At 43.4% G+C, this 27368-nt stretch overlaps 1 protein-coding gene across 2 annotated transcripts in view; it reads right to left on the bottom strand.

The window, feature by feature from the left end:
• Positions 1 to 12362: 12362 nt before the first annotated feature.
• tns3 (tensin 3) overlaps positions 12363 to 27368 on the bottom strand; it is a 51271-nt gene continuing 36265 nt past the window's right edge. For both annotated transcript variants that reach the window (XM_079488505.1, XM_079488504.1), the window contains exons 15-28: positions 25927 to 26084; positions 25197 to 25332; positions 24962 to 25045; positions 21213 to 21351; positions 20348 to 20925; positions 20116 to 20202; positions 19867 to 19998; positions 17789 to 17884; positions 17477 to 17554; positions 16983 to 17063; positions 15428 to 15596; positions 14812 to 14880; positions 14049 to 14078; positions 12363 to 13382 (exon numbers count right to left, since the gene is read on the bottom strand). In XM_079488505.1, coding sequence (XP_079344631.1) covers positions 13235 to 13382; positions 14049 to 14078; positions 14812 to 14880; positions 15428 to 15596; positions 16983 to 17063; positions 17477 to 17554; positions 17789 to 17884; positions 19867 to 19998; positions 20116 to 20202; positions 20348 to 20925; positions 21213 to 21351; positions 24962 to 25045; positions 25197 to 25332; positions 25927 to 26084 — 1985 coding nt within the window. In that variant the 3' untranslated portion in view covers positions 12363 to 13234. The remainder of the gene's footprint in view (positions 13383 to 14048; positions 14079 to 14811; positions 14881 to 15427; positions 15597 to 16982; positions 17064 to 17476; positions 17555 to 17788; positions 17885 to 19866; positions 19999 to 20115; positions 20203 to 20347; positions 20926 to 21212; positions 21352 to 24961; positions 25046 to 25196; positions 25333 to 25926; positions 26085 to 27368) is intronic.

The following is a 27368-nucleotide window of genomic DNA, read 5'->3' as shown; positions in this document are numbered from 1 at the left end:
CAGGTGGAACCAAAATATAGACCCGTCCAATCTGTTCCTTTGTACACTCTCAGAGTTAAATAAATAAGCATGACACAGTGTAGACTGGGGTTCCATTTGTTCACTCTCAGAGTTACAGACCCGTCAAGGGTCAATTTGGACCGCTTAATATGGTCCACGGACGACGGACCCCACGTTGAGAACCAGTGTTCTATTGGCACTGTGCTGTAATAAGTCAGATGCTGGGTGGTTGCCATGGACACACTGGGGTTCAGTGTCACTGTTGTGACAGTGAGGAGTGCAGGAATCTACACCATGGGGGGTTGGCACAGCTCACACAGAGGAAAGCATACGAGTTGAATCAGCTGGAGGTCCGCCGAGAGGGTGTTTATCCAGTAAAGGGTGGTATGCATGCGTATGTGTATTTGTTCGTGTGTGTGCATGTGCGTGCCGTGCGCGCGGGTGTGTGTGTGTGTGTGTGTGTTTGTGTGTGCGTATGTGTGTCTCACTCTGAAACCATCAACCAACCATAACTCCTTGGAATTTTGGGGGTGGTGCGGTGTGTAAGTGAGTGGTTGGTGAAGGGGTATGTGCCTCGGTGCGGGCAAAGAGGGAGGGAGAGAGCGAGGGATATGGTGGGCGGGTTGGTTGCTGTCTAGGAGTGAAGCTGCCGGAGATCACATGACCAGTCTGGTACAGTCGCTGTTATTCTTTTCTCTCCCCCCACCCTGTCACCCAGTCTTGTGACCATCTCTCCTACACGTCGGTCTCTCATATAATTGTCTCCGGTGTCTGAGAGCTTTTCAAACTGACCCTCATTGCGGATTAATCGGACAGAAAGGTCCCCATTATGGCTAATGTCCTTTTCCCCTTTGATTCTGCACTCGTTAGTACGCAGTGGCGCTTCAGCAATTATCCCATTATTATTAGAGGCACGGTTTGGAATAGTGAGCAAAATGCGGGGATGAAAGGGCAAAAGGTCTCCTTTCATCTAATTCCAGCGTCAGTTAGTTCAGTTTTTGGACTGGCCTGTTCAGGAGTGACCCTGGAGCTGTCATAGTCTCCATGCTTGGGATCCTGGCCTCCCCAAGCAGGCCAAGGCCCTAATTAGGCCGGAGCGAGAAATCGAGAGAGAGAGAGAGAGAGGGAGAGAGAGAGAGGGAGATGAGCTCTCAACACCCCGTCTGACAGATTACAGAGCGCCTGAAGTGGGTTGAGGGTGGCGCCTCTCACGATGGGGACAGGTTTCCCCACGCACATCACACTATTGCTTCGTTCTCGTCTGTAACATGTGTCTATTTGTTTGTCCCTGCTCCGCTGTCTCTCTCTTTCTCTTCATTTCTCTTTCTCACACATACTCTGAGATGTGCATTGCGTCCTCAACTCTATACTGTACATAGATTTTATGTCTGATGATGTCGTGTTCATGAAAACGCTGACCCTCCCAAATAAACAATGTAATGTACAGTTGTATTAGTATGTTGTGCTCAAACATGGACTTCATGTTGCGTTGAGTCCTGTAAGACTTGCAGTGCAGGTACAACCCAGTTGGACACCATGATCAGTTAAGTTATGTTGAATCTAAATTTAGTAGCCTAATACTGCAGCCTAACTATTGGCCTGTTTCATGTCAGTATATCATGGTCAATCCAATCAGTATCATGGTCAGTCTCATGGTCAGTACCATGTCAGTAGCATGTCAATATCATGTCAGTATCAGTCAGTATCAGTCAGTATCATGGTCAGAATTATTTTTTGAAGTGGAACGCAACATGTTTGAAGTGGAACATGATCCAAAAGCTGGATTTGAACCAACAACCTCGAGTTTGTGAAGCAGTGATTCATCTCTTGCACCACAGATGTATCAAAGCTATTTGTGACAATTAAAGAGTTCTTTCTCTAAATAGGATTTAGAGAACTATATGAAATCAAATCACAAAACATGAAGATCTGCTATTCTTTCAAATTACCAGCATCTTTCACAGTTAATCAGTTCTTATCTCTTCAGTTAATGATTAGTGACAGATACAAATTTGGAAACATGTGCGTCTTGTGACAACTAATTACTTACTCTAATAGGAATTAGATCCAGAGTGAAGATGAACCAAAAGGTAATCTTGGGACCTTTTGTTTCTAGAACATCTCCAGCACCACAGAGACTTGGAAAATATTACTTAGCATGGTTAGGATTTAGATGTGAAAATGTGAAAAAAGAAAAGAAAAATGATTGAAGTGGAACGTGCCATGACACTGACCATGATACTGACATGATACTGTACTGACATGATACTGTACTGACATGATACTGTACTGACATGATACTGACCATGATTCTGACACGATACTCTACTGACATGATACTGAGCATGATACTGACATGATACTGACCTGGCCTAGTGGGAATGCGCAAGTTTCACGGCAATCGAATGCTGCATTTGTGATCTGTGGCATTTTGTTCAAAAGGGGCCACAATCAGGATGAATATGAAAAATCACACCTGTTTGAAGTGAGTGTCGCTAATATATTAAAAAATTATCTAACTCATGTTGATTAGGTGACGCAATGGTGATGTAAAACAAACATTAAATTATCTTTATTGTTAATGGCATTTAATGTTTGTGTTAGGGACAAGATGATGTAAATTGTCAATGGCGTTTTTAAAACAAACATTGAACTAAAAACAAACATTAAACCTGTATATAGGTTTCAAAAATCAGACGGATACGTCTTGACTAAATGACCATATCTATTACCACCATAGGTAATGTGTATCGAATTGCATGATTTAATAACAGCAGACTCATTTCCTAATGATGATGACTCAATCAGGCAAGCTGGTACACTTAGAGACACTTGAGATTCTAACTCCCTTTTCTGTGTAATTTCTTAACCTCAGACTTCCCAGTAACTGACAACATTGACGCACTTCCACGTAACAGTGCACTGTTCCGTAACAGTGCACTGTTCCGTGGAAGAAAATACAAAATCTTCACTTGTCCACATTACTAAATGCATTGTCAGGGACCACATACAATACCTTCACGGACCACCAGTGGTCCACGGACCACCTGCTGAAAACCCCTGTTTTAGACGATTGCTTTCCCATGGCATGCATACGTAAGTGCATAAACGTTTTCATGTGTATAATCACGCTATTATAGCTCATAATATGAGCGATGATAGTGCGACAACATTGTCAATGACAATGAACAATGGCAAAAGCATAGCTGTTGGAGGAAGGCCTCGTCCCCCCCTGGCAGACAGAGACTCTTAAATGCTCCATTTATCTTGGAAGTGACGGTGGTCTGTGGTCGCCAGATGTGGTTTCAGTTTGCCTGTGTGGAGAGCAGTGACTCGTCATCACAGCTGCACTTAGGGCTGTCCAGATAGAAAGTTATAATTGTCACTGACAGGTTTTTGTCGTTTTGGAAATCAGGTGACCAGCTTTACTGAACTTTAGTGATCTTGCACGTGCGTCAAAAAAGTGAATTATGAGACACGTTTCCATAAATAGATGCAGCAATTACAATAATTTGGCAGGGATGTGTGAGAGCCATCCATTGAGATGTTCCTCGTGGTGTCTTGCAAAGGGTGAATGGGTTTGACTATTGAGAGGATCTAATCACAGACACACGTGTCATATATATATATATATATATATATATATATATACACATATACACATACATATAGACACACACACACACACACACACACACACACACACACACACACACACACACACACACACACACACACACACACACACACACACACACACACACACACACACACACACACACACACACACACACACACACACACACACACACACACACACACACACACACACACACAGTGTGAAGAAGGGGGACACAGCGGGGGAGGAAGCATACAGAGTACATGTGTCATCTCTTCAGAACTGGTGCGATAAAAGCTCCTTAGGGATCAATGTGACAAAAACAAAAGAACTTGTCATTCATGAAAAGGAACCTGTGCAGTCCATTACAATTGGTGGACAAATAGTGGAGGTAGTAGACAATTTTAAATACTTAGGCACATTCAAACTCAAACTCAATTTCAGTGAAAATACTGACCAGATTTTTAAAACTTGTAACCAACGTCTCCACCTACTACGCAAGCTCAACTCCTTTAGAGTGAGCAAGCATATCATGGAAACAGTCTACAAACCTGATAGAGGGAATCTTGACTTTTAACATGGCAATGTGGTATGGCAATCTTAATGCCATAAGGTAGAGGCAAGCTGCAGCGAATAGTGAACCTAGCCTCAAAAATCATTGGGAAGAGACAGAAACATTTAAGCTGTATCTACAAGGAGGTACTTCGTAAAAAAGCTGTCAAGATAGCAAACGACCCCTCTCATCCACTCTGCAGGGAGTTCGAACTACTTCCCTCTGGTAGACGGTACAAAGTACCAAAAGCTAACCGTAACATTTTTAAAAATTCCTTCATACCAAATGCCATTAAGGCACTAAATGATACCATGTCTCGCTAGATTTGTTGTTTTTCCTTTGTATTTGCCACTGTTGTCCTGCACTGTTTTGCCATGAGAAAATAATTGTGTGTTTTTTACTGTTGTTGAGACCGAAGACAAATTTGCACACGTGGACAATAAATTAAACTAACTAACTAACTAACATAAGAGCGCCCCTCACTTCACACGAGTGTGATTTTTAAAATGAATTTATTGTGAACAATCAGAACCGCATAAAATGGTATGTCTGACTTATATTAAAGAACTAAAATAAATAAGGTCCTGCACCTGGGTCAGTAATTCTTTATAGCCTACTGTATTGCAGAGTACCAAAAGGAAAACACAAAACTGTTGCTGTTAAGTTAAAGGTAGGGTAAGTGATATTTTTGGGTTAAAACAAAAAGGTTAAATCACTATATTCTGATAGTAATCATTGCTATAGACTAGAGTGTTTGTTCAGTAACAGGGGTCTCCATGTCTCTCCAGCTCTTTACATTTTCAGGTAGGTGACAACATTTCAGCCAATCAGGAGTAAGTAGCAATTTACTGGCTTAATTTCTATAGTGTTCCAGTTCCAACTTTGTCTGCTGATTTCTTTGTGTCATCACTTACAGTTCCACTTGCTTAATCTGTATCCTGACTGAGTTCTCCATCCTGATTGGATAAAATTGGTATCCTGTCCTGGAAAATGCATTTTCTGTTTAATAAAAAGCTGGAGAGACATGGAAACTCCTGTTACTGAACAAAGCCAGGAAAGCAAAGAGTAATATAAAATAATAATAATAATACTATAATGAATTGCATTTTCATAGCGCTTTTCCAAGTGCTCAAATCGCTTTACAATGGTTCATTCATTCATACATTGGGAGGTGAAGCGGCGAACAGTCGACGCCAGCGTCCTCACTTCCCACATTCACACACCAATGGTGGCAAGCTCACACCAACCAACTCATTGGAGGCAATGTCTTGCCCAAGGACACTTCGACATGTGGACAGGAGGAGCCGGGATTCGAACCGCCGACTAATAATAATAATAATTATTATTATTTAACTATTTGTATAGCACCTTTCATGACAGCAGCTCAAAGTGCTTTACAGAGCAATGGACAGAAAAAGAAAAGAATAGCAAGGTATGAAACTTAATTAAATTTAAAAGAGTAAAAGCAAGAGTGTAGAAGTAGGTCTTGAGCTGTGCTTTATACAGAGGCCTGTCGAAGGTTTAGTGGGAGTTTGTTCCACGCTGTCGGCCCGTATAAGTAGAATATTATGGGATACATCACTGAGGATATGTCCCAGGTGCATCCATGCGATGTATTTTTGTTTTAGTTATTCTATTCATAGTGACTCATAGGAATAGACTATGTGACAACCAGGAATAGTCTAGTCTAGTCTGTGACAGCCGGAATGTAGACGGCACCGGGAGCAGTATGGTTTGGCGCCCCAGCCTGTGTCTTCCGTGAGGAAGAAGCCCAACAAACCCACGGTGAGGCCTTTAGGAGGGCCATTCAAGCCGCAAGCGGAGCCTGCGGCACCACCATGGGCCAGTGGAGCCTGCAGAACCATTGCGGCTCGAGAATCCACCACTCCTGAATTAAGTGCCTGGTGCTGGGAGTCTGGTGCAACGCACAGGTGCTGGGCCTGGTGAGAGCAGGAGTGGACCTGGTGAGAAGTAGGAGGGGGATCCTCCCGCATACCCTGTCAAGGCAGAGTAGTTCAGGAGGAGCGGATTATGTGGCCCTGGTTTTTCCCTAATGGGACTGATCGAGGGTAGCTACTGGGACGTAAGCCGGGACTTGATCACCCCGGCTGGGTCACCTGAGTGAGGGGTATGATGTTGGGTGACCCGAAACCCCGATGACCGTGGGAAACATCACTGAGGATACATCCCAGGTGCGTCCATGCAATGTATTTTTGTTTTTTTATAGAGCTTTTTAACACTCTCTCTCTCTAATTTTAACCAAAGAAAACCACGTAAATTGTAATATATTTATCTGAGTTAAACTGGATCAAACAAAAATAATAATCAAATTCAAATGAACAATCAAGATTTAAAAATATAAATGTTAATGTTCTCTGAGTCCCACAACAAAACGCTCCTTTAAATGTCTCCAATGAGTAAAAGTATCAAAAGGTAATCCAAAAGTAATCGAACCAAGCTTAATTTTTTGATCTAGAAAATCAAGTCATTCACAAAGTTAGAAAACAAAAAGGCAATGTATTGCTCAAAAAAGGGAAACAATATATTAGGCTACTCACCCAACCTTCAAGTCAGGAGGCCACAGCAGCTTCCCCTTTGTCCACCAAGTCTGGCCTTAAAAGAGTCTCTTTGACAACCACCACCAAATGTAACCTGTACGTTTATAGCTGTTCCTGGTACCTCACTTCCTGGAACTATTGCTCGCTTTTCCCCCACAGCTCCCCCTATGAACAAACCTTGTCAACAGAAAATGAATGACCATGATTTAACCACACAAAACAAAACATATTTTCCATACAGGCAATCAGGCATACACTATTACAGGTTTAAATATTCAACCATATTTTAACCAATATATATTCCCTTGTTATCACCCAGTATGTTATGTTTCATTTTCTTTCAATACTCATACCAGGACAGGAAATACATTTCTTCACACATTCATGTGGCAGTGTCACATGATTAATCGCAATATTAATTCATGAAACATATACATATGATGATAGATTCAGTAGCCAAAGGCAGCACTGGACCATATGTCTGTTATTTCCCTGTTGAAGGGATGGTGGTCCTGACACCCCTAGGCACCTACTGTATTGGCCCTAATCTGTGTTTTGGGTCTGAAGAAGAGAGTGATTGAGGGCCTCCCAGCCCACATTAAAATGGGTTCACTCTACTTTTAGTACAGTTTAGTGTTATTGTTTAGCTGAGATGATTTAAGCATTTCTCTTCTTCACATGACGTCAATGGATAACAAACATTTTTTTGTGTGTCTCTCTACAGAAGTTCTTCCTTATAAGGTCCTCCCAACAAAAGTATGTTGCTTTAAAACATTTTATCAAAAATGCTGGAAGGACTCTTGGAAGGATATTTAAGACATAAACATCCAATGTCAAGATTTATTTGTGTTGGTTTTAATTCTATATCTGCTTGGGCTGTTTATTCTGTATTGATTTAAGACCTAGTTTCATTATTGATGTAGACGTCCAGCATTTTCCATCGTGTGAACTGAGTCGAACAATTAACTTTGCCTCAGCCAATGGTAGTATCCCAATATGCAAGTCCTTAGTTAAACCCACAATGCTTTTTGTGGTTAGACCGTCTGCTGAAAAGCAAACAGGGGCCTCAAATTGCGCAGCCATCCCAAACTAAACGTTCTATTCTTGGTCTCCTACTTTTGTTCTTCCTCTAAGGGGAAAAGTACCCGCCCCTTCTAATTGAGTGCTAGTGAATGAGCCCAGATCGAGGGTGAGAATTCATTTAGTCTTTGACCAAATCCATCCATTCCAGCTAGATATTTTCCTCCTCACTTCAGGTGAGGCTGCCCGTGGATTCCAAACGTGAGAGGCTTCATCCTGTGATTGCCTGGCGCGAGCCTTCATGCATGTATAGGTTGCTGACACTGCTTGTGTCTGTGGAAATGGCATCCTACAGTATGTGTGACAGGCCTAATCAGTGTCTGTCGCGGATCGCTGGGCAGGTCAGAAATGACGACACAATATTTGTCCCAGTTTCTATCCTTGGCCTGGGACTAATCAATGTGGGCCGGCGTGTTTATGTTTACATCCAGAGCAGCGGCCCTGGATCTGGGCCCGAGTGTACTGCATCAGCTGGATACTGGGAAATAATGAGCCTATGAAAACAAAATTCGGAAATTAATTTGATATCCATTAACCACCATCCATCTGCACATATTGAAGACGTCCGGCCTGTTTACAGGGTTAGTTCAGTTTTTTGGACTTAAAGCTGTGGGAAATACTTCCCAAAATAGGCCTATAGTGGTTGCAAAGGTTCATTCATTAAGTCCAATGGTGGCAGTTCTGGTCTGGTTTTGGTGAATATTATGTAGTTCCGGTCATTTGGTGGGGGTCTGGGGCCACGTATTATTTGTATTGTTGACCCATTTCAACCATATTTGTGTTCAACTTTGACCCCTCTGTCATATGTTTTGTGTCCAGTATCACTACGTCAGCAGCAGCACAAAACCATAGTTCCATGTGACCAAAACCAGACCAGAACTCCCACCAGGCAATCAAGTAATACCTTTGCAATGACTATATTAATGGCAAGTATTTCCTACAGCTTTAGGTCCAAATATCTGAACCAACACTTCAACATATTCCTCTCTCTCTGTCTCTCTCTCTCTCTCTCTCACACACACACACACACACACACACACACACACACACACACACACACACACACACACACACACACACACACAGCAAGAGAAATGTGGACACACGCTGTTATTACTTGTGTGAAATATTGTAATCTACTGTAAGCGATGCCTCTTGACAGAGGATTCCTCGGCAGACTAATGCGTTGCCTGGTGCTTTCTGGAGTTCCCCTTGTGTCTTTCAGGCTAAATAACAGAGGGAGAGACATGGGCTCTGCGGGGCTCCCTGCATTTGCCACACCTGGGCTCTTCCTTCCTTCCTTCCTGCCCACCCCGGGAATTCTTCACTTTCACCACCTGCAAGAGGGACAGTGATGAGGGGATGGGGGAGGAGGAGGGGACCGGCCCACCTTATTACGCCTCTAACCTCCCCCTCTTCTCCTCTCCTCTTTTCTGTTCTCTCTCAACGCCACTGGCCCCAGCAGAACACCATCCTGCCCAGGCTTGCACCGAGACAAGACTCCACCACCGCTGCCCCCCCCCCCCCCCCTTTTTTTAACTGCACTTCACTAATTAGACAGTGGACATGTGTGTGTGTGTGTGTGTGTGTGTGTGTGTGTGTGTGTGTGTGTGTGTGTGTGTGTGTGTGTGTGTGTGTGCGTGTGTGTGTGTGTGTGTGTGTGTGTGTGTGCGTGTGTGTGTGCGTGTGTGAGAGACAGACAGACAGACAGACAGACAGACAAATTGGAGAAGTGGCGACGTGACTAGCTCCACATCACAAAACGACTCGTATTCAGAGGGATCTGTTCTAATCTGGTGTGACCATAGACTGGGGTGTTACTGACTGTGTTGCTAGTGCCCTCTGCTGGCTACAAATGGTGATTGATCTGAATGCAACACGCCAAAAATAGCAGACCTACGTGAGTTTCTAGTGAAAATCTAGATGTAAAGATCAGAGGGGTTTTTTCTAGGTATAAATGAGGTCTGAAACCACATACTAACATACTACACAGTATGCTATTTTCAGTCTACTGTTTAGTAGGCTATTAAGTTAAGCAGTAGGGTTTCAACTTTGCATAGAAGTTCAAGTGAAACTACTACAAAATACCCTGCATTTAGTGTGCATCTCACATACTATTAGTACGATTAGCTACTAAGCTTTTGGACATACAAAAAGTAATTTGTTAGTATGTGATTTTGGACGTTTTCTACATCCTGAGGATGTTATGATCTGTTCTTCATTGACAAGTGTTATTATTGGTTCCACTTAGTTGTAATAATTGACATTCTTGGCTGAAGTCATGGCAATGTCATAAATACAATGATAGAAAACTTTTCCTTTTTGTTTATTTACACAAAACATCAAAGGTTTATTCCAATATACAAATGAACTGTTCATAAAAGCATGTTGTGGACTGAGACACACAATAAAATGTGCTCTTTAAAATATGAGATAGTATAGGTGTGAGGTACAGATAGTAAAATCATAAAAAAAACAATGTAACAAACGTGTACATAATCAATGAAAGCTTATTAACTCAACCATATTATAATGAGGTCCCTCCCTACACAGTAAAATCCTGAGTGTTAATTTAACTCTGGGTGTACAAATGAGTTAAAAGTAAGAGTGTAAGTAATTAGTTTTCCATTGAAAAAAAGCATATGTAGCTTACACTCCTTTAAACTCTGAGTGTACAAATGAGTTAAATGGAGTGTGACTCATTTGTATTTAATTAAAATAAGCGTATATAATTATATAGCTCTACAACAATACCAAATAGCAATCATTGCTATATAAAGTGTTTGTTCAGTCTCCTCACAGCTCACCAGCTCTTTAATAAACAGAAAATACATTAATTTTGAGATGGGGATACCAAAGAGAGAATTCATACAGGAGACAGGATAAATAAAATAAGTGAAATGGAAGGGATGAAAAAATAAAACAATCAAAAAAGGACATCATTGGAACTGGAACACTATAAAACTGAAGCTTTGTGGAGTTCCCTCTCCTGATTGGATAAAACTGGTATCCCAACCTGACATTTTATTGTGTGTTTACTAAAGAGCTGGAGAGACAGGGAGACCCTGTTACAGAAGAAATAAGCTTTAACACTAATATATATATATATATATATATATATATATATATATATATATATATATATTACAAAAACATCACTTACACACCCTATAAAACATTCAGGATTTCATAGTGTAGCTAACATAGTTAGCAACAAAAAAAGGTGACCAAGTTAAAGCACAAGGGGATAAAAATGGCCACAATCTCATAAACAATGTACCTTAGTAAGGTGTCAACAGGGCTAACAAACTTAGTCTTTCTCCCAAAGCAAGAGTATACTGCTTATCACCGACTCTCGGTATGTCATGTTCTAAATTCATTAGCGCAAGTCAAACCACTTTTAATTGCTTAAAAATAACCTATAATACTTGTTCTATCAACATAGAAGCCAATATATAGATAAAGTTTTCCTTTCTCATTTCAAATAAAAATGTACAAAATGTCATCTGATACATTTTATGACAGAGACAATAATCTAACTGTGAGAGGAATGTCAACTGGCACTGTGTTTAGACACAAACGTCTTGATGCATTGTCATAATTGTCATTAATATATATTAAGGTTTTACTTCAAATATTATTTTTTTTCTGTCGTTCCATTCATTTCAACACACACGCACAGCTCTATAAAAAAAAGTTAACTGGTAAATTTAAAAGGTCATATTCACATACAACTTCATCCAAACAAAAGAAATGTATATAACATAGACGGGTCTGTGGTGACAGGTGACATTGGGGTACAGAGATGCTTAACCACGTATAACCCTTAGTCTATACTTATGAAACGAATACTTAGTTGACCAGGATCGGCCCTGTACTTGACAGAGTAATCTAGTAAGAGAGTGGCGACACTAGCGTTGACTCCCATTGTAACAATGGAATGCGGAAGTGCTAATTCAATCTCAATGGGATAGTTCCAATGTTTGGAACTATAGCCCATAGCGCCCCGCTTTGCGGCGAGATCAAAGCGTGTCGCCACTCTGGTACTTGATCTGCTCGCCACTACACATAGGGCTCTATTTTCGTCCATGCTAAAATATAAAAAATCAAAATAGTAAAAAAAAAAGAAAAAAAAAGTAGTTTAGGGATAAGGGGTTTAGCATGGACAAAAATAGAGCCCCCAAATCTCTTTGGCCAAAAGAGCTGAACTACAAGCTCGAGCGAGGTTGTAGATCAGCCATTTTAATACGCCGAAACGCTCCCTCCTGAATGGGGATGTTAGGATTCAAGTGGTTGGTACACGCCACTCTAATACATGCCACACTGTAATGACTTACAAAAATAAACATCTTACATTGCATAGATGAAGTATGGGATAATCCCGTAGTATAATATTTACTGTATACTTACGGATGCAGCTTCTAAGCCCCATTTTTACACAACTGCTGCACCCCGCTAACCTGACTCCGCCAGATGGGGCAGCAGAGAGTACACGGGGAACCCAGTGTACTTTCTGCTGCCCCATCTGGTGGAGTCAGGTTAGCACCCCGCCCAACCCAAGAGACATTGTTTGGAAGATTCTGCTGCACAAATGCAGCATAGATTTAATAAAAAAAAAGGTGGAGATGTATTTGGAGCTTCTGCAGTGGCTACAACTTTACATATAGTTAAATAGCTTTGAGTAAAGTACTTTTGGTTAAATATTAGCAGACACGCAGCGTTTCGTGCAACATTTCCAGTTTTCGTGCCCAGGGCCACTGTGTGGACCATTGTGTATACAAAGCAATGTTGTGGTTCTGCTGAAACACAGGGTTTCAAAGTCTGGGGCCATGGGATCCCACCAGGGGGGGGCAGTTTGAAATACAATTCAATAATAAGATTATTGTGCCAGTGTAACCACTTTCAACCTGGCATCCTTATTTTGGGAATGTTGTCAAAACAATTAAAATAAACACGTTTTCTCCATTTTGCAATAGGAGGCCACGGCCAGAGACTATGGCTAACTGGGGGTCCTTGGCGTGTAACGTTTGGGAACCTCTGTGCTGAAACTTAAAAGACTATGGTTCTGGAACAATAGTGGAAGAACACACATCTCATATAGGGACTTCCGTTTTTCGCTCATAGATGGCTTCCTTACAGTGTATGCAAAGGAGGGGAAAAAAAGTCTGTCCAAAGTACACAATGTTCATATTTTGGAAAGATCTCCTCGAGTGTCCTGGTCCTGGTCAGCGCACTGTGATGATTACAAACATGACCAGCTAAGATCCACAATTTTTCCATCTCTGAATATTAAAACAACGCATGTTGTTCCTAGTCCTTTGCCTTGTTGAGGCGACGGCCTCGTCACGGCGTCCGTTCGTTTACTGTCCTTTTTGTCCCGGTAAAAAAGGACACTTCAGGCCATCGTCTCTCCATCGTCTTGGCCTATTTGTTCTTCTGAGATCCAATCATCACCTTGGAGACAAAGTTGACGATAGCGCTGGCCGGCTGCTCTGGGTCGTGCTCGGCAAAAAGGTGGCACACGTTGTCCATGACGCTGCCTCCCGTCTTCCTCGCCACAAAGCCGAAGATCCTGAACGTGTGCAGGAGACATGTCAGTAATGATTGATGTGATGGTAACGTGACGGTAGAGCCCGTTTTATACATTGTCGTATGCCGGTGTCCCGCACCAAACATAGCCGATCGGCGGAACACCGCCATATGACACCGTATAAATGGGCCAAACTGTAAGTCTGTAAACAGTATACATGCTAGGGATGCACCGAATGGAAAATTCTTGGCCGAAACCAATACCGAAAATAGGAAACAATGAATACCGAAAGGCCTAAAAAGAAATTATATGTTTTTTTGGCCATTTCGGTCAAATATTTCCGGTGACCGAATTTTCGGTGCATCCCTAATACATGTAACCTGACTCCGCCAGATGGGGCAGCAGAGAGTACACTGGGTTCCCTCCTGCTCCCATCTGGGAACTCTCAGGCAGACTTGATGCCCGGCCACAAAACGGCCTGGCCAATCAGCAGCAGCTTCTAGCAGCTTCTAGCAGCAGCTTCTAGCTTCTAGCTGTTCCCAGTTGGGAGCAGGAGGGGGGTACCCAGTGTACTCTCTGCTGCCCCATCTGGCGGAGTCAGGTTATAATACATGCTGCAGACGTTTACATTAAATGATTTGCTATATTAATATTAATAACAAAATCTACTTGTGTAAGTATGTATAAAATAAGTATAAAAATACGTACTTTGCCGCAGGGCAGCCTTCTTTTTTCCACCTATGATGGACAAAATATGTAAGAATAAAATAATCTTGTTAGGTCATTTAGGCCTTGTAATTTACGTTGAGGCAGTAGAGTAAGGAGAGGCTTGGTTTTATACCATACAGCAGGGGTTCTCAACCCGTGGGTCGCGACCCCTCGGGGGGTCGCCAAATTATTTTAGGGGGTCCCCAAATTATTAAAAAAAAAAATATATATATATATATATATATATATATATATATTTTTTTTTTAATTTTATTATTAATTTTATTATTATTTTCACGATTTTTCAAAAATAGCAGACCTACAAGCTCGTAGCGCGCCACTCGGTGGCGCGCTATGAGCTTGTAGATCTGCTATTTTTCAATAGCTAAATTATAACAATGCTTAAAACACCAAAAGGGGTTCCCGCCCAAAATGGTTTAAGGTTATTGTAGCAGTCAATTTATATTGGGGGTCGGGAGGGGGCGGGGCGGGGGTCCCGAGACATTGCCAAAGCATTTCCGGGGGTCCCCGGCCAAAAACGTTGAGAACCCCTGCCATACAGAATCATCATGCGTCAGTAATATGCCCACATTGTTTGTCTACAAACTTGGATTAATACAAAAACAATATAAAAACTGTACACAAAGAAAAACATCCCTAAATCAAAGCCCCCCCCTTCTTAGGACCACGTATAGAGAGTAAATTAATAATCAGAATGAAAAACCTACATAAACTTAACATCTCTAAGTCATCGGTAACCTACCTCCTATCTTGAGAGTCCAATGCACAGAATATTACTGTGTTGACAGCATAATGCCTCCTGAAGAAGAGTCTAAGAGAAAGACAAATGTTAATAAACGCAATTTACAATTCCCTAGAGACGATCGATAGCCAGAGATGTTTGACATACATATTAGTCGTGAGGTTTTACTTGAATCATTCGTTTTGTTTTCATCAAGACGGGTCACGTTTTTATCCTCTTAACTGCTGCATAAACCTTCATCTCTCCACCTGTGTGTGTGTGTGTGTGTGTGTGTGTGTGTGTGTGTGTGTGTGACGGGCATTCACTTCTAGTCATTTTTACTAGTTGACTAGTTGCCTAGTTTACTAGTCGACTAGTCGTTTAACTACCTATTATGTAAAAAATAAAATAAATTAAAAAAATATATATATTTTTTTTTTTTGGAAAATAAATATTTGTACATTGAAAAACTGTGTACATGGTGACTATAACTATAATCTACCTGATCTTGAGGCCTACAAAATCGGGGGAAAAAAATAAAAAATAAAAATAAACTTTATTTTTATTTTTTTCTTATCAACTAGTACCAACAAGGTCGACTAGTGGATTGTTGCTTAATGCCCTGTGTTCTCCTTACTTCCTCTGGTTGTCAGTGAGGGTGATGCCTTGGGAGGAGACCTTGAAGTGGACCACGGTGGAGATGGGTGTGGGATCTGAGCCGAGGGTGACGGTGGTGGCCTTCTGGACCGCCTGGCTGCCCGTGAGAGACTCCATCTCCACAGAGCCCAGGTACCACACGTTACAGGCTGGAGGAGTGCAGTAGAGTGGATTAGAACCAGGCATACAGGGAAATTGCGTGATGTTGCGTGTCTCTATTGCAGTGGGTTTCAACCCTTTTCAAGTATTTATTCTGAATTTGAGCCACGGACCACCGTTTGATGAGATTTTAGCCTCTCAGAAGAATATTTTGTTGTTGTTGGATAAGACTTTGTCCACAATTCCATGCTGTTGGCAAACGTTGATCAAAATAACAATTCTTCTACATTCTCTAATTGTGTAGGCAAGACAGGCTACTTTTTTCGGCATTCATGAGGGGGAAGAACAATAACATTGTGATGCCCAAGTTAACCTGATATCACGCTGGGAAAGACTTACGCTGTAGAGCGCATTGCTGGAATTTGGCGGAAGTAGCAGGATTTGGCTGGAAGTACCGCTCAAGGAAATTACGTGTTGTGATTGGTCGGAAAATATCGTATCCGGGGGAAATGCATCTGACGGAGGTTGTGACCAGGCTGGGACCGAGGCTAACTGATATAGGGCGCGTTCAGAAATACCGCACCGGAGAGCACTCGCCTATGAGTTTGCATTGCACAATGCGCTCAGTGCGCGATTTCCGAACGCTCCCATAGGCTATATAACCAGATACTAGTTGGTGAGTAGACGTGGCCTAGACTGGATCACACTAGTCTGTTCAGGAACGAAAACCAGGCTTTCCGCCGTGTGGAAAGTCTGGTAACGCAATTGGGGTGCAACAGTTCAAAGTAATTGATATAATCGATTATAAAATATATATATTCTGGGGGATCACGTTGTGATCTTGCAGATCGATCGACATGTATGAAGTCTCATGCCTGGGTCAAAGGTACTACAAAATGACTAGCCTGGTTAATATTCCTTTTGGGGTTTACTATCTGGTCGGCAGTGGATGGTAAATGTCATGTTGTAGTCACTGATTCATCACTGAGTCATCAGGCAGGAAACCGGAATCAGAAGTACCCAAAATTCCCAGTGATCAAGGGCATCGTAATTTTAGGGCCTACCCAATAAAAGCCTTGATGTGGCCTATGAATCCGACACGTTTCTTCAAGCATGTCTTGGAATAGTTCGTTTGGTATATCCACATTTTATTCCAACTCGTAGCGACTGACGAGACTAAAAACAAACAGGGGGGGGGGCCAAACCAAAGCGACGCCGAAAAAGCCAGAAACCACAAACGGGAATTTCTTCTTTTAGATTTGACCATCCGGTCTAGACTGGATCCCACAGCGATTTAGAAACACAGAGCAGGTTTTCTCCGAGGTGGAAAGCCTGGTGACCTGAGGTTACGACGTGACATACAGCCTGCAGTGTGTATCTGTGCCGTCGTAGTTATTATGGCTATTCATGGTGAGTGGTGTTAGTGGCGTGATTACCTGCGCCCTGCTTGAGCAGGTCGGCGGCGGAGTTGGTGACCGACTGTGAGCTGTTGTTCTCCGCAACATCCTCCAGCGGATCTGTGCCACGTGGAGAAGGAGAGAGCAACAATACATGAGCAACATGTTTGGGTGAGTCGCATCACTGCAAGATTTAGAAATAAAAAATAAGACTTTTGTGTCAGCTGCCTCACACAATCACCCAATGCCTCTGATCCTCCCCCTTCCGCTAATCTAATGGGTTGATTTTTTTAGGCCAACAATGACGGGGTAATTAAACACATTTTAAACTAAACAGTCTTCCCCCAAAACTCATTAGAGATTTGTCTAAAACTGACCACAACCTCATGCTCAAATAATTCACTGAGGGACGTGATTAGAGTTTAACAAACAATTCATTGTGCAACAATGTGAATGGATTTCTGTTTGTGTGTGTGAAAGAGTGAGAGAGACAATTAGAGAGAGAGAGAGAAAGAGAGCTTGACGAGTCTCACCATGGTCTGGTATGATCAGTTTGCAGGGTAGAGCCAAGGGAGTGATTGAATGCTGACATACCAATGCTGTTAAACTTCCTGCAAACACACAACAACAGCAAAGCAAACCAGCCAGAGTTTAGCCACCGAGCAACGGAATGCTGCATATAGTAGGCTCATAATATGCAGCTTGCAGCAGATGAGCAGAATTACATCAGTGACCAGCAGAGGGCAGTGTGGTTCACGGTCAAAACAATTTGGTGCAGGTAGGCCCAGTAGCCACAAGGTGTCAGTGTTTCAGTTCAAGTAAAGGACACTACAACAACTACTCACCGAAATAGGGTTCATTAGGGCAGCCCTTTAATCGAACTCCTTTCTGTGTACACTCAATCAGGAAGTGACGGACTAGCTCATTGGACAGATCTCCTCCTAATAGCATGGAAAGAGTTAAGAGATTAAAAGGTGAGACATCACTTATAATGATTATGCATAACAACAGAGGTGGTCTGGCTTCTGTCCCCGTCCTGTCACATATGACACATCTTATTTAGCCTGACCTCAATACCAGGTCCAGACATAGCGTTTCAGCACAGCTACAGTTTCTTCTCTGGTAACGCAGAAGTGTTGCACACTACATATTGAATCGCCACATTCGATCGCTCCGGAGATTAATGGGATTACGATTTGAACAGAAGCGCCACAGAGGAGTCCGGAGGAGAGGCGCATGTGAGGAATGTCTTGACACAAAAGACACCGAGAGAGGCCCTTCTCCTGATGCTGGCGTTGGGTTTCAGCCTCTTAAGGAGCCACAATGCCCTCAGCTCTGTGGGACCGTGTCATGATGTCACCACAGGTGCCATGGGGCTGAGATGGGACGAGGGCAGACAAAGGTACAGGTGTGTGTGCGGGGGACACATGGACTGACTGGTCACACGCTGGCAGTGGAGGGCCGGTGCCAAGGAGGAGCTTCGAGGCACTAACCACTAGCTGCTGCCAGATGGATTATTCTCAGGTGGAAAATACAGTCATTTCTGTATTTAAGGAATACCAGCACTCACTTTGTATCCATTTAGGATTCTTTGTTTTATTCAGAGTTCAGAGAGCAGCAGCAACAACGAACAGTTCCGCCGCGAATTCACGCTGACGAAGGCCTTCGGGGCGAAACGTTCGTTGCTGCTGGGGGGAGAACTAGGAATAAAACAAAGAATCCTGAATGGAGAAATTGAGTGCTGGTATTCCTTTCTATAGACTATTTCTACCAGAACCGTGTGCACCCGACATTCTCTTACTGTGAACTACTCAACTGAGTGCTTGCTTCTCCTCTCTCCTCAATTTCTGTATTTAAAACAGCCCATGAAGATTTAAAACAATTAAACATTCATGGGCCCTTTTCTTTTTCTTCCTTGTGAAAATCATGCGTGTGAGATTGCATCGTCAATTAATTGTTCTTTGTTTCCACAATGACGCGTAGCCACAGAATGTTGGCCGATTCCTCATCAGACCGCCACACAGTTTCTAAAAACAGCCGTCAGCGTTTCACTGTGCATACGCAAAACAAACAAGACGGGTATTTAAATAACATCTTGATCCCCTCGATACACCATGCATGCATATGTGGGACAGGGACGTTCCCCGGTACAAGCTGCTGCAGGGATCAGCGGAGGCGTATGAAGGCAGCACATCCATTGTTGTGAAGGTGTAACCCTAGCTGTACATCTAAGACTGCTTGGCAATAGGGGCCTGTTTTTTTGCTTTATCACAGCAGTGCCCAGGAGAGAGACCCAAAGCAAGGAGCTCTCACACACACACAAACACACAGGGAAGGGACTCTCGGGTTCCAGCCATGGAGGCGTGCGTTCAGAGGCTTGTAACTGTAGCTGGCCTTTATGTGTGTGGCTGTTAAGATTCCCAGGGCGTCCCTACGGTCGACCCTTACTGCTGCCTGGTTCACTACGCTTTTACATAACACCATAATGTTATGTAAAAGTCCAGGCCTGGGCCATGGCTCAGTGGTCCAGGCACCTTGGCTGGTAATCCAGTCTGGCAGTGTGCCGCGGGTTCGACTCCCGATCCCGACGGCCTTTTTACTGCATGTCACCCCCCCCCCCCCCATCTCTCTCCCCATTTCCTGTCAGCCTACTGTCTGTCCCTCCATAAAAAATAAAAAATAAAGGCGAAAGCCACAAAAAAAAACACATTTAAAAGTCCAGGCGGACCAGGGGGTCCACATTTTAAAGATAGATTATGAACCAAACGGACCCTTGCATCTCTGTAACGCCGAGCGTGTTCGATTTGACATTTTTAACACTGTGTAGATTGAGCTCCCAGAGATGAAACATTCTGTGAAATGGGTGTCCGTCAGCTAAAATGTATATCAAACTGGGGGGTCTTTGACCGCCGATCCACCGTACCTTTCTTACTCTGCTGGAGGACTGAGGGTGGGGGTGTAGACACCTTCATGGCCAGCCCGTAGGCCCCTCTGAAGGAGTGACTGTCCCGCACGATGAAGCAGCCAGGCTCCTTGTCCTTCAGGACTGAAATGGCTGTGAAGGGAGATGCACACGGAGGCTAATGAGGCCATGTTTGTCACAATATGCTTGAGAAAATGTAGATGTTGTTTTATTACTTGGGAGGTAAAAAGGCAGAAACTGGAAGCCTACCTTGATCCCTTGAAATATCGGGCTTGTACCAGTATTTTGACGTGTCTTGGACAAATTTTACAGTCACCTGCTTGGTAGCCAGCACATCTGGAAAAGTCAGAGAGACACGCAAAGTCCATTTAGTCTTTACAAAGCATAAAAACAGACAGCACAGAATTCATCTATGTGTGTGTGTGTGTGTGTGTGTGGGGGGGGGGGGGGGGTACTTAAATCAGGTCAACTCAAATCGTACCAGGAAGGGGCGAGGCTGTGCCAGGCATCTGAGCCGAGAGGTCAGGCAGGACGTTGGGGAAGGGAATACTGAGGGAGCTCCCACTGTGGGGGCTGGAGAAGCCACTGGGCGCGGGGGACGCCGTTCCCAGGGAATGCTCCCCGTCCGAGGCCCTCCTCTTCTCCGGCAAGAGAGGTGGAGCCAGGGACTGCTGCGGAGGCCGGCTCTGGCCGTCCAGGGAGGCCAGAAGACCCCTGTTCATGCCCCCGTTCCCCAGGAGCAAGGAGGCCGAGGAGGGGGGCGGGCACTCCGTGCCGTAGCTCAGGCCCATGTCGTCCTGCTCGTCGAAGCTCTGGGCGGGACTGTGGCCGAGGGCGTAGCGCGCCATGCGGCTGTGCTGGCTGCCCCGCGGAGAGCTGTGGGCGTTGGGGGCAGGGTGAGGGTGTGGGTGGGACAAGGGAGGAGAGTGGTGGCCGTAGTCCAGTGACATGGTATGTTGTTGTTGGGGGGGAGGTTGCCTGGCGGAGGGGTAGCCGCTGCTCAGAGACGTCTGGCGGCTCAGGAGGGGAAGCTCTGACCACGACTGTCCAATGGAAGAGCTGTGCATGGGGGTGAGAAGGATTAGTTAAAAACACCACGATGAAGGATCACAACATAAAGCATTCCTCAAGAACGGCATTAGTAAAAGGGCCAGGGGTGGAAAGAAATAAATATCAATTCCACAATGTACACATTTTACAAGTAAAAGTCGGGTATTCAATTTACTTGAGTAAAGTAAGTACTTTTTTTGGAGTGAACTACTCCTTTAAGTACAGTACTTGAGTAAATATACTTAATTACTTTCCACCCCTGATCATGGGTCAATCATTCGCAGGTGGGACCATACCTCTCTGTCCGCTGGAGTGTCCCACTGATGGAGGCGGATCGTGTGTTGCTTAGCAACCTGTGGCAGCTGAGGGCGGAGTCTGGCAAACCCTCGTCTGGATGGCCGACGTGAGCAACCATTTCGGGGTATCCCCGCAATTCTGTGTGGGAGGGAAGTATTCATTAGAAATAAGTGACACAAATACGTCAGAAACCAATTTGGACTATACTTCAAGTTTCTGTACATCACTAAAGCTCATTACGAAATGATAGAGGAATAAGGTCCTCGATAAAAAAATCACAATACTTAAAATACAGGTGGAACAACGTTTGAAATTATGCTAAATGTCATAAATATGTTCACGTCTAGAACATCTAATGTGACGTGACAAGGAATATGTCTTTGTTGTTGCAAGTAAGCTGTTCCTCTAATAAACCAAGCAACAAGGGAGCTGAAAGTACGAAATGAAAACGTGGCCTGCTTGCCGGAGCCTCCACCTCAGCCATCGATCTGCAGGAGACAGATTATCTGCCTCACCAACCACATACTAGTCGTCAACGAGTCGGACTCAATCACAGCCCAGAAAGTAAAAGCCCCTCCTCCCCTGACATAATCATCTAAAAGCTTTTATTTCCATCAATCATAGCTCAGAGAGCCCCATTGACAGGGCCTTCCCCCCCCAATCCCTCAAGCTTGACAGCACGTTTCCACGTAGCTCAGTTGTCGACGTCTCCATGGGTTACCTTTATGGGGGCGGAAGGGAATGAGAGGGGCAGAGGCAGACAAGAGCCCACTGGCTTCTCCTTTGTGCTCTCTGTGTACAGAGACACTTTCACTGCTGGGCCAAAGGAAGGGAGAACATTTTTGTTGTGCCCCGTCTTCCCTGACCCGCCGCCGTAACCATGGAGACGTGGTGTCGCTGAATGCGGGTGCTTCTTGCGCAAGTGGTGGTGTCGGAGGTTTTTTTGGGCACGCTATAATAGGGGCAGCGATCGCTGCTCCAGGCACTGCGTGACAGTACAAGGAGATGTGGCGCTTTAATGGCCTACAGTCTTGACGACCTCATGCGGGCTTATGCAAAAGGCTAAAAGACTATTTCTATGCATTTGTATCACCTCGTATTCACCTGCTTTACTGTAAATCGATCTGGATTAAGAGCGTCTGCTAAATGCCTGAATTGTAAATCAGATTGTATCTCCTTGTACAGCTACATCTATCCTTCATTTCCTCAGTGATTATTCTAGCGGTGACTTTTTTTGGTGAATTAAATAATCAAGAAGCAAATGTGTGTATATAAGTAGCGCTACATATTAATATATATACAGTATATCATTGAAACGATTAAGCACTTAAGCTGTATTGTCACACAGCAGTGTTGTTCAAAATAGCAGCTCTTCAAGGACACAACACGTCAGCAGACAGTAGACACGTGAGCTTGCAGATATTTTCACAACGTCTGAAATGTTTTGATAACTTTTGTCTGTAACGTCGCGCCCCAAAATAGGGTTGAATTTCATAATCGACCACATCGATTCGTTCGATAAACTGTTGTGCCCCAATCTCCTTGTACACGTCCCAACAGGCCAGCTGTCCGGGGTCAGATCAGGACAAAGATCGACATGGCGATCAGAACTATAATAAAAGATTGGCCCTGGTCTTTTTATGCGGATCAAACTCTGGCAGTGAATATTCTCTGACCCCCCAGTCACTGGAGTGCTGCTGAGAATGGAAGCCAACTGTGCAAATAAAACCATATTAAGATGTTGGGGTCTAATTTCCAGAGGAAGCCCAGACAAGGCAAGAAGCCAAGTCAGTAATTTTCCCAGGACATATCTTTGAAGAAGAAGAAGAAAAAAAGAGAGCTTGTAAACAGTAAATATTGACATGACAGGCTTTGGAAATAAGGACATGAAAGTCCACAAATGGCAGCACAACAAAGCACTAGAACAACACAACACTCCCAATCTCTGAGAATAATGCTATGTGCCCAGGGTGTGTTCCACCACCAAGGAACACCACAGCAAAAAAACTTCCACGCGTGCATGGCATTGCACAAACACACACACACACACACGCACGCGCGCGCACGCGCAAGCACACGCACACACACGCACACGCACACAGAGAGAGAGAAAAAAGCTTGCTTTAGTCTGAAGAACATCACTATTATATCTAAAAAAGGTTTCTTTTCAGGATGTGAACTACGCAAAGCATTCCCCAAAACCGAACATTGGGCAACCGAGAGGCTGGTTAGGAATCTCCCTGTACACACATCTATGAGATGCCCTTTGTTTTCTGCGTCTTGCTCAAAACCACTAGAATTCCCACGAACAGCAGCGTTACCTCTTGACAGTCATGGCATATTAGTTAAAGCAAGGTGACCTGAAATAGCTCTCAGTCCCTTGCAATTATGTCTAGCTCACTGCATGGCTTTTTTTCTCCTTCTCATGGTCACTCGCTCACTCTTTTTAAGTCAGTAGCGAGAAAAATAGCACGTGAGTCAGTGGAAGAGAGGAGGGAAGCTTACGGGGGCTTTGAGCTGCAGGCTTCATTTGTGTTATCTCCCCTTTGCCTTGACTGCCACTTTGTTCATTATTTGACTTGCCACCACAAATCCAAAGTCTCGTTCAAAGGGTAAGTGGCTGCTATTTTGGGTTCACAATGGGCCACTGGACTGACATTTCTATATTTTCAATAAATCCAGCGAGTTTCTATTGATGCATTGTTCAGGTTTCTATTGCCTATTTTGAGACTTTTAGGTCTATGACGCACAGGTAACTGAATATTTTCTTTATATAGTATTAGTACATCACATTGTCTATCTTATCTATTCTCTCTTCTCATCTGTTTTTACACAAATGTCACTCAGTTTAGATACTTGAAAATGTGAATCGTTTATCCTTCACTTAACAAATCAACCATTTGTAGTGCCAAAATGTTCTTAAATTAAACAAATACAAAACTGAAGTAATTATTCTTTGGAGCCAAGGAAGAATGCTCAGCGTTAACCCATTCATTCCGGGAAAGCATCTGTATCATTTGATATTGTCTCAGTCGGGTAGAAATCACATATAATGTCCACAACTTTTACTTTTCAGGATTCAAATTCAAAAACAGCAAAAGTAGCAGATCTACAATCTCAAAACGCGTCGCTCTTCATTGCATTTGGAGTTTGTAGATGTTCTGATCGTGTGTTGAATCATGAACCATCCAGACCTCCCAGGTCGACAGACTCCACAGCAAGTCGGCTTTACTGTATGTCCCCAGAGTCAAACGTGGAGAAGCTGAGTTGGGTTTTTCTTCACCACATATCTGGAACTAACTCCCAGAAAACTGCAGGTCTGCTACAACTATGTTCCTTTGAATCCAAGCTGAAGACTTCTGTTTTCCGCTGGCTTTTACTGAGGTTTATTTATGTTCTTGTTGTACATTGCAATCTGATTCTCTGATTATTCTGTTACATTTAAACGTATTATTTTCTTTATTCTTAACCCTTGAAGTATTTTTAATTGCATTGAAAAGGCCTTTTATGAAGAGGAGTGAAAAAAAAACCTGGGAATTGCACTTGTGTCCTATGTATAAATAGAAATGCTGTCTATACTGTACTGTTTTTCCCAAATAAAATAAATATTATAAAAAAGAAAAGAAAAGGCCTTTTATAATGAGTTTCTTAATGTTTCGTGTAACACTTTAAATTGCCTCGTGGTTGAAATGTGCTATACAAATACAAAAATAACATCCTCTGTTCAAAGACATAATTATGACCATACCATGTTCTGATCTGTAACCTCCAAAGGACTGCATGCTGGGAGATGGAGTTTGCCTCAGGTGTGTAAATTCTGACATATTTTTCACTGAAAAGAAATAAATGAATAAAAGTGAGGCGAGAATGTCAGACCAACATATGGACAGACATATCACGTACACATGCTCAGTCCATGTGCACAGATAATAGGAACAGCCCGTTTACATGATGACGTGCATAAACAGTGAAACATATTTTACCGTAGGGTGTCGGGGGTGAGATTGGAAAAGCAGGAGTGGGTGGGGTCATGTCACTCCCAGCTTCAACGCCAGTGTCCATCTCTGGGCCCTGATGGGCTCGATAGTCAACACTGTCACTCCTGTACAGCATACCGTGCTGCAAAACAAACACACACATATATAAATATGGGCAAAACATGCATGCAAAAACACACATGAGGATTCCAGTTCCACCACCCTATAGGACAGTGGTTTTCAACCAGCGGTCCTTGAGGGGGTTCCAGGTGGTCCCCAGGGTAAATTATGGAGAAGTTTGTAACCAGAATGGACCCTTATAGACCCCTACGGGTCCATTTGGTTCCATTTTACGCTCTCAAGAGTTAAATTATTGTCAAACATCTGCATTACTTAATTTACAAGAAGTCTACATAATTAGAGAATAATTGTTATTTTGATCAACGTTTGCCTGTTATTTCTCCTAATGGTACCCCATCAATACAGATGGAATTGTGGACCAAATCTTATCCAACGATAACAAAATATTCTAAGTTTTGGGTCTGAGGAGCTAAATATCATCAGATGGTTTGTGGCTCAAATGCAGAAAAATTATGCTGTATTTAAATATAAGGTCAGACAACAGTGAATGTAACCATACAACCACAACATGCACACACACACACCACACACACACACACACACACACACACACACACACACACACACACACACACACACACACACACACACACACCTGAGATTGAGGTACGCAGGGAGAGTACGTCCGTGCACCCCTGTATTCCTCCGTGCCACCCCATCCCGAGCTGCAGAACCCTGGGTGGTCTGAGACGTTGCTTCCCTGGCGACTCAGACTCCGTATGCCGTCCCCTCGTACCTCTACGGACTGGACAGCTGGACACACACGCACACACACACCACACACACACACACGCACAAACACACGCACAAACACACACAGGAACGAGGAGTGGGTTATTCATAATTGTTACGATGATTTCTGAATATTGCCATTAAGTAACAAGTAAAGTAAAGACTTCTTATTTAGCACCTAAGAGAAAGACGGGTAAAAAAAACAAGACAGACAATAAGACAATAAGACGATAAAGACAGAACATTCACATTTGCCGTTCTGAATTAGTAACCTAGAATAACACCCTGGAACACAGTGTGTGCTGTGACACCCTAGGGTGCCGTGACGTAAGTCCAGGGGTGCCGCAGAATACTTTGATAATATTTGGAATTCATCAAATTATGACTTCAGTTTATCCACTTAAAGCCTCTATGTTTAGTAAGACGGACCAGCAAACCTCCTCGCCAAAAATAGCCGATCTGTTATGAGCTTGTAGATATATGTTCAAGTGGTTCAATGTCAAGTATGAAGTTATTTTCAATCTGTCGTAATGGAGTTGTAAAGTACTATTACATTGCCCTGGTGACATATACTGTGTCTTTTAGGGAGAAGGATTTGCATACTTACATACCGTAATATGACATAAACATAAGGTTCTATGATCTATCTATAGAGTAACAATGTAATTCAGGGGTTCCTTGGATGAAAGAGTTAATTATAGGCCACGGGTGACCTGAGACCAAACTGTCTGAGAGCCACTGAACTAGAATAAAGAGGAGAATTGAACAGCATACTCCCATGATCATCATGTCTATCCGAGGTCAGACCTGCACTGTGGGAGCCAATGTTGTGCCTACATTCTGAACCAGCATTGAAGATCAAACGCATTGTAATTGTAACCAAATGTGAAGATCTGACTTTATCTTTCCTAGCCAGGATTCATTTGAGAAGTATTCGCTGACGGAGCCCGTGCGCCTGCGACGCAGCCTGTGAACGAATTCGGTCAATAACGTTATCGTTCCTCGGGTCGTTCATTTTCCATTCCATTATGGAATGCCTGGTGACGCGAGGTTCAGCCAGTCGGTGGCCATTTTGACTGGCTGAAGAGAGACGATCTTCAACTGGGCAGAACCGGAATTGCTAAAACGGTGAACGAACGAACGAATCATTTGAGCTAATCTATTTAGTGGACGAGAGCGAAGTGATTCGAACACGCTGAAATGAAGTGCAATTCCCACCACTAGCCTGCAGTGCTGTTGATGTTTTGAGAGACAGCTGGGGAATGCTGCTGAGGGGCTAGTGGTGTGGAGGGGTGAGGGGAGGGG

This window comes from Electrona antarctica (assembly GCF_951216825.1).
Source record: "Electrona antarctica genome assembly, chromosome: 19".
Taxonomy (NCBI): domain Eukaryota; kingdom Metazoa; phylum Chordata; class Actinopteri; order Myctophiformes; family Myctophidae; genus Electrona; species Electrona antarctica.
Note: the sequence above shows the minus strand (reverse complement) of the source record. Positions and strands in the feature narration are given on the sequence as shown.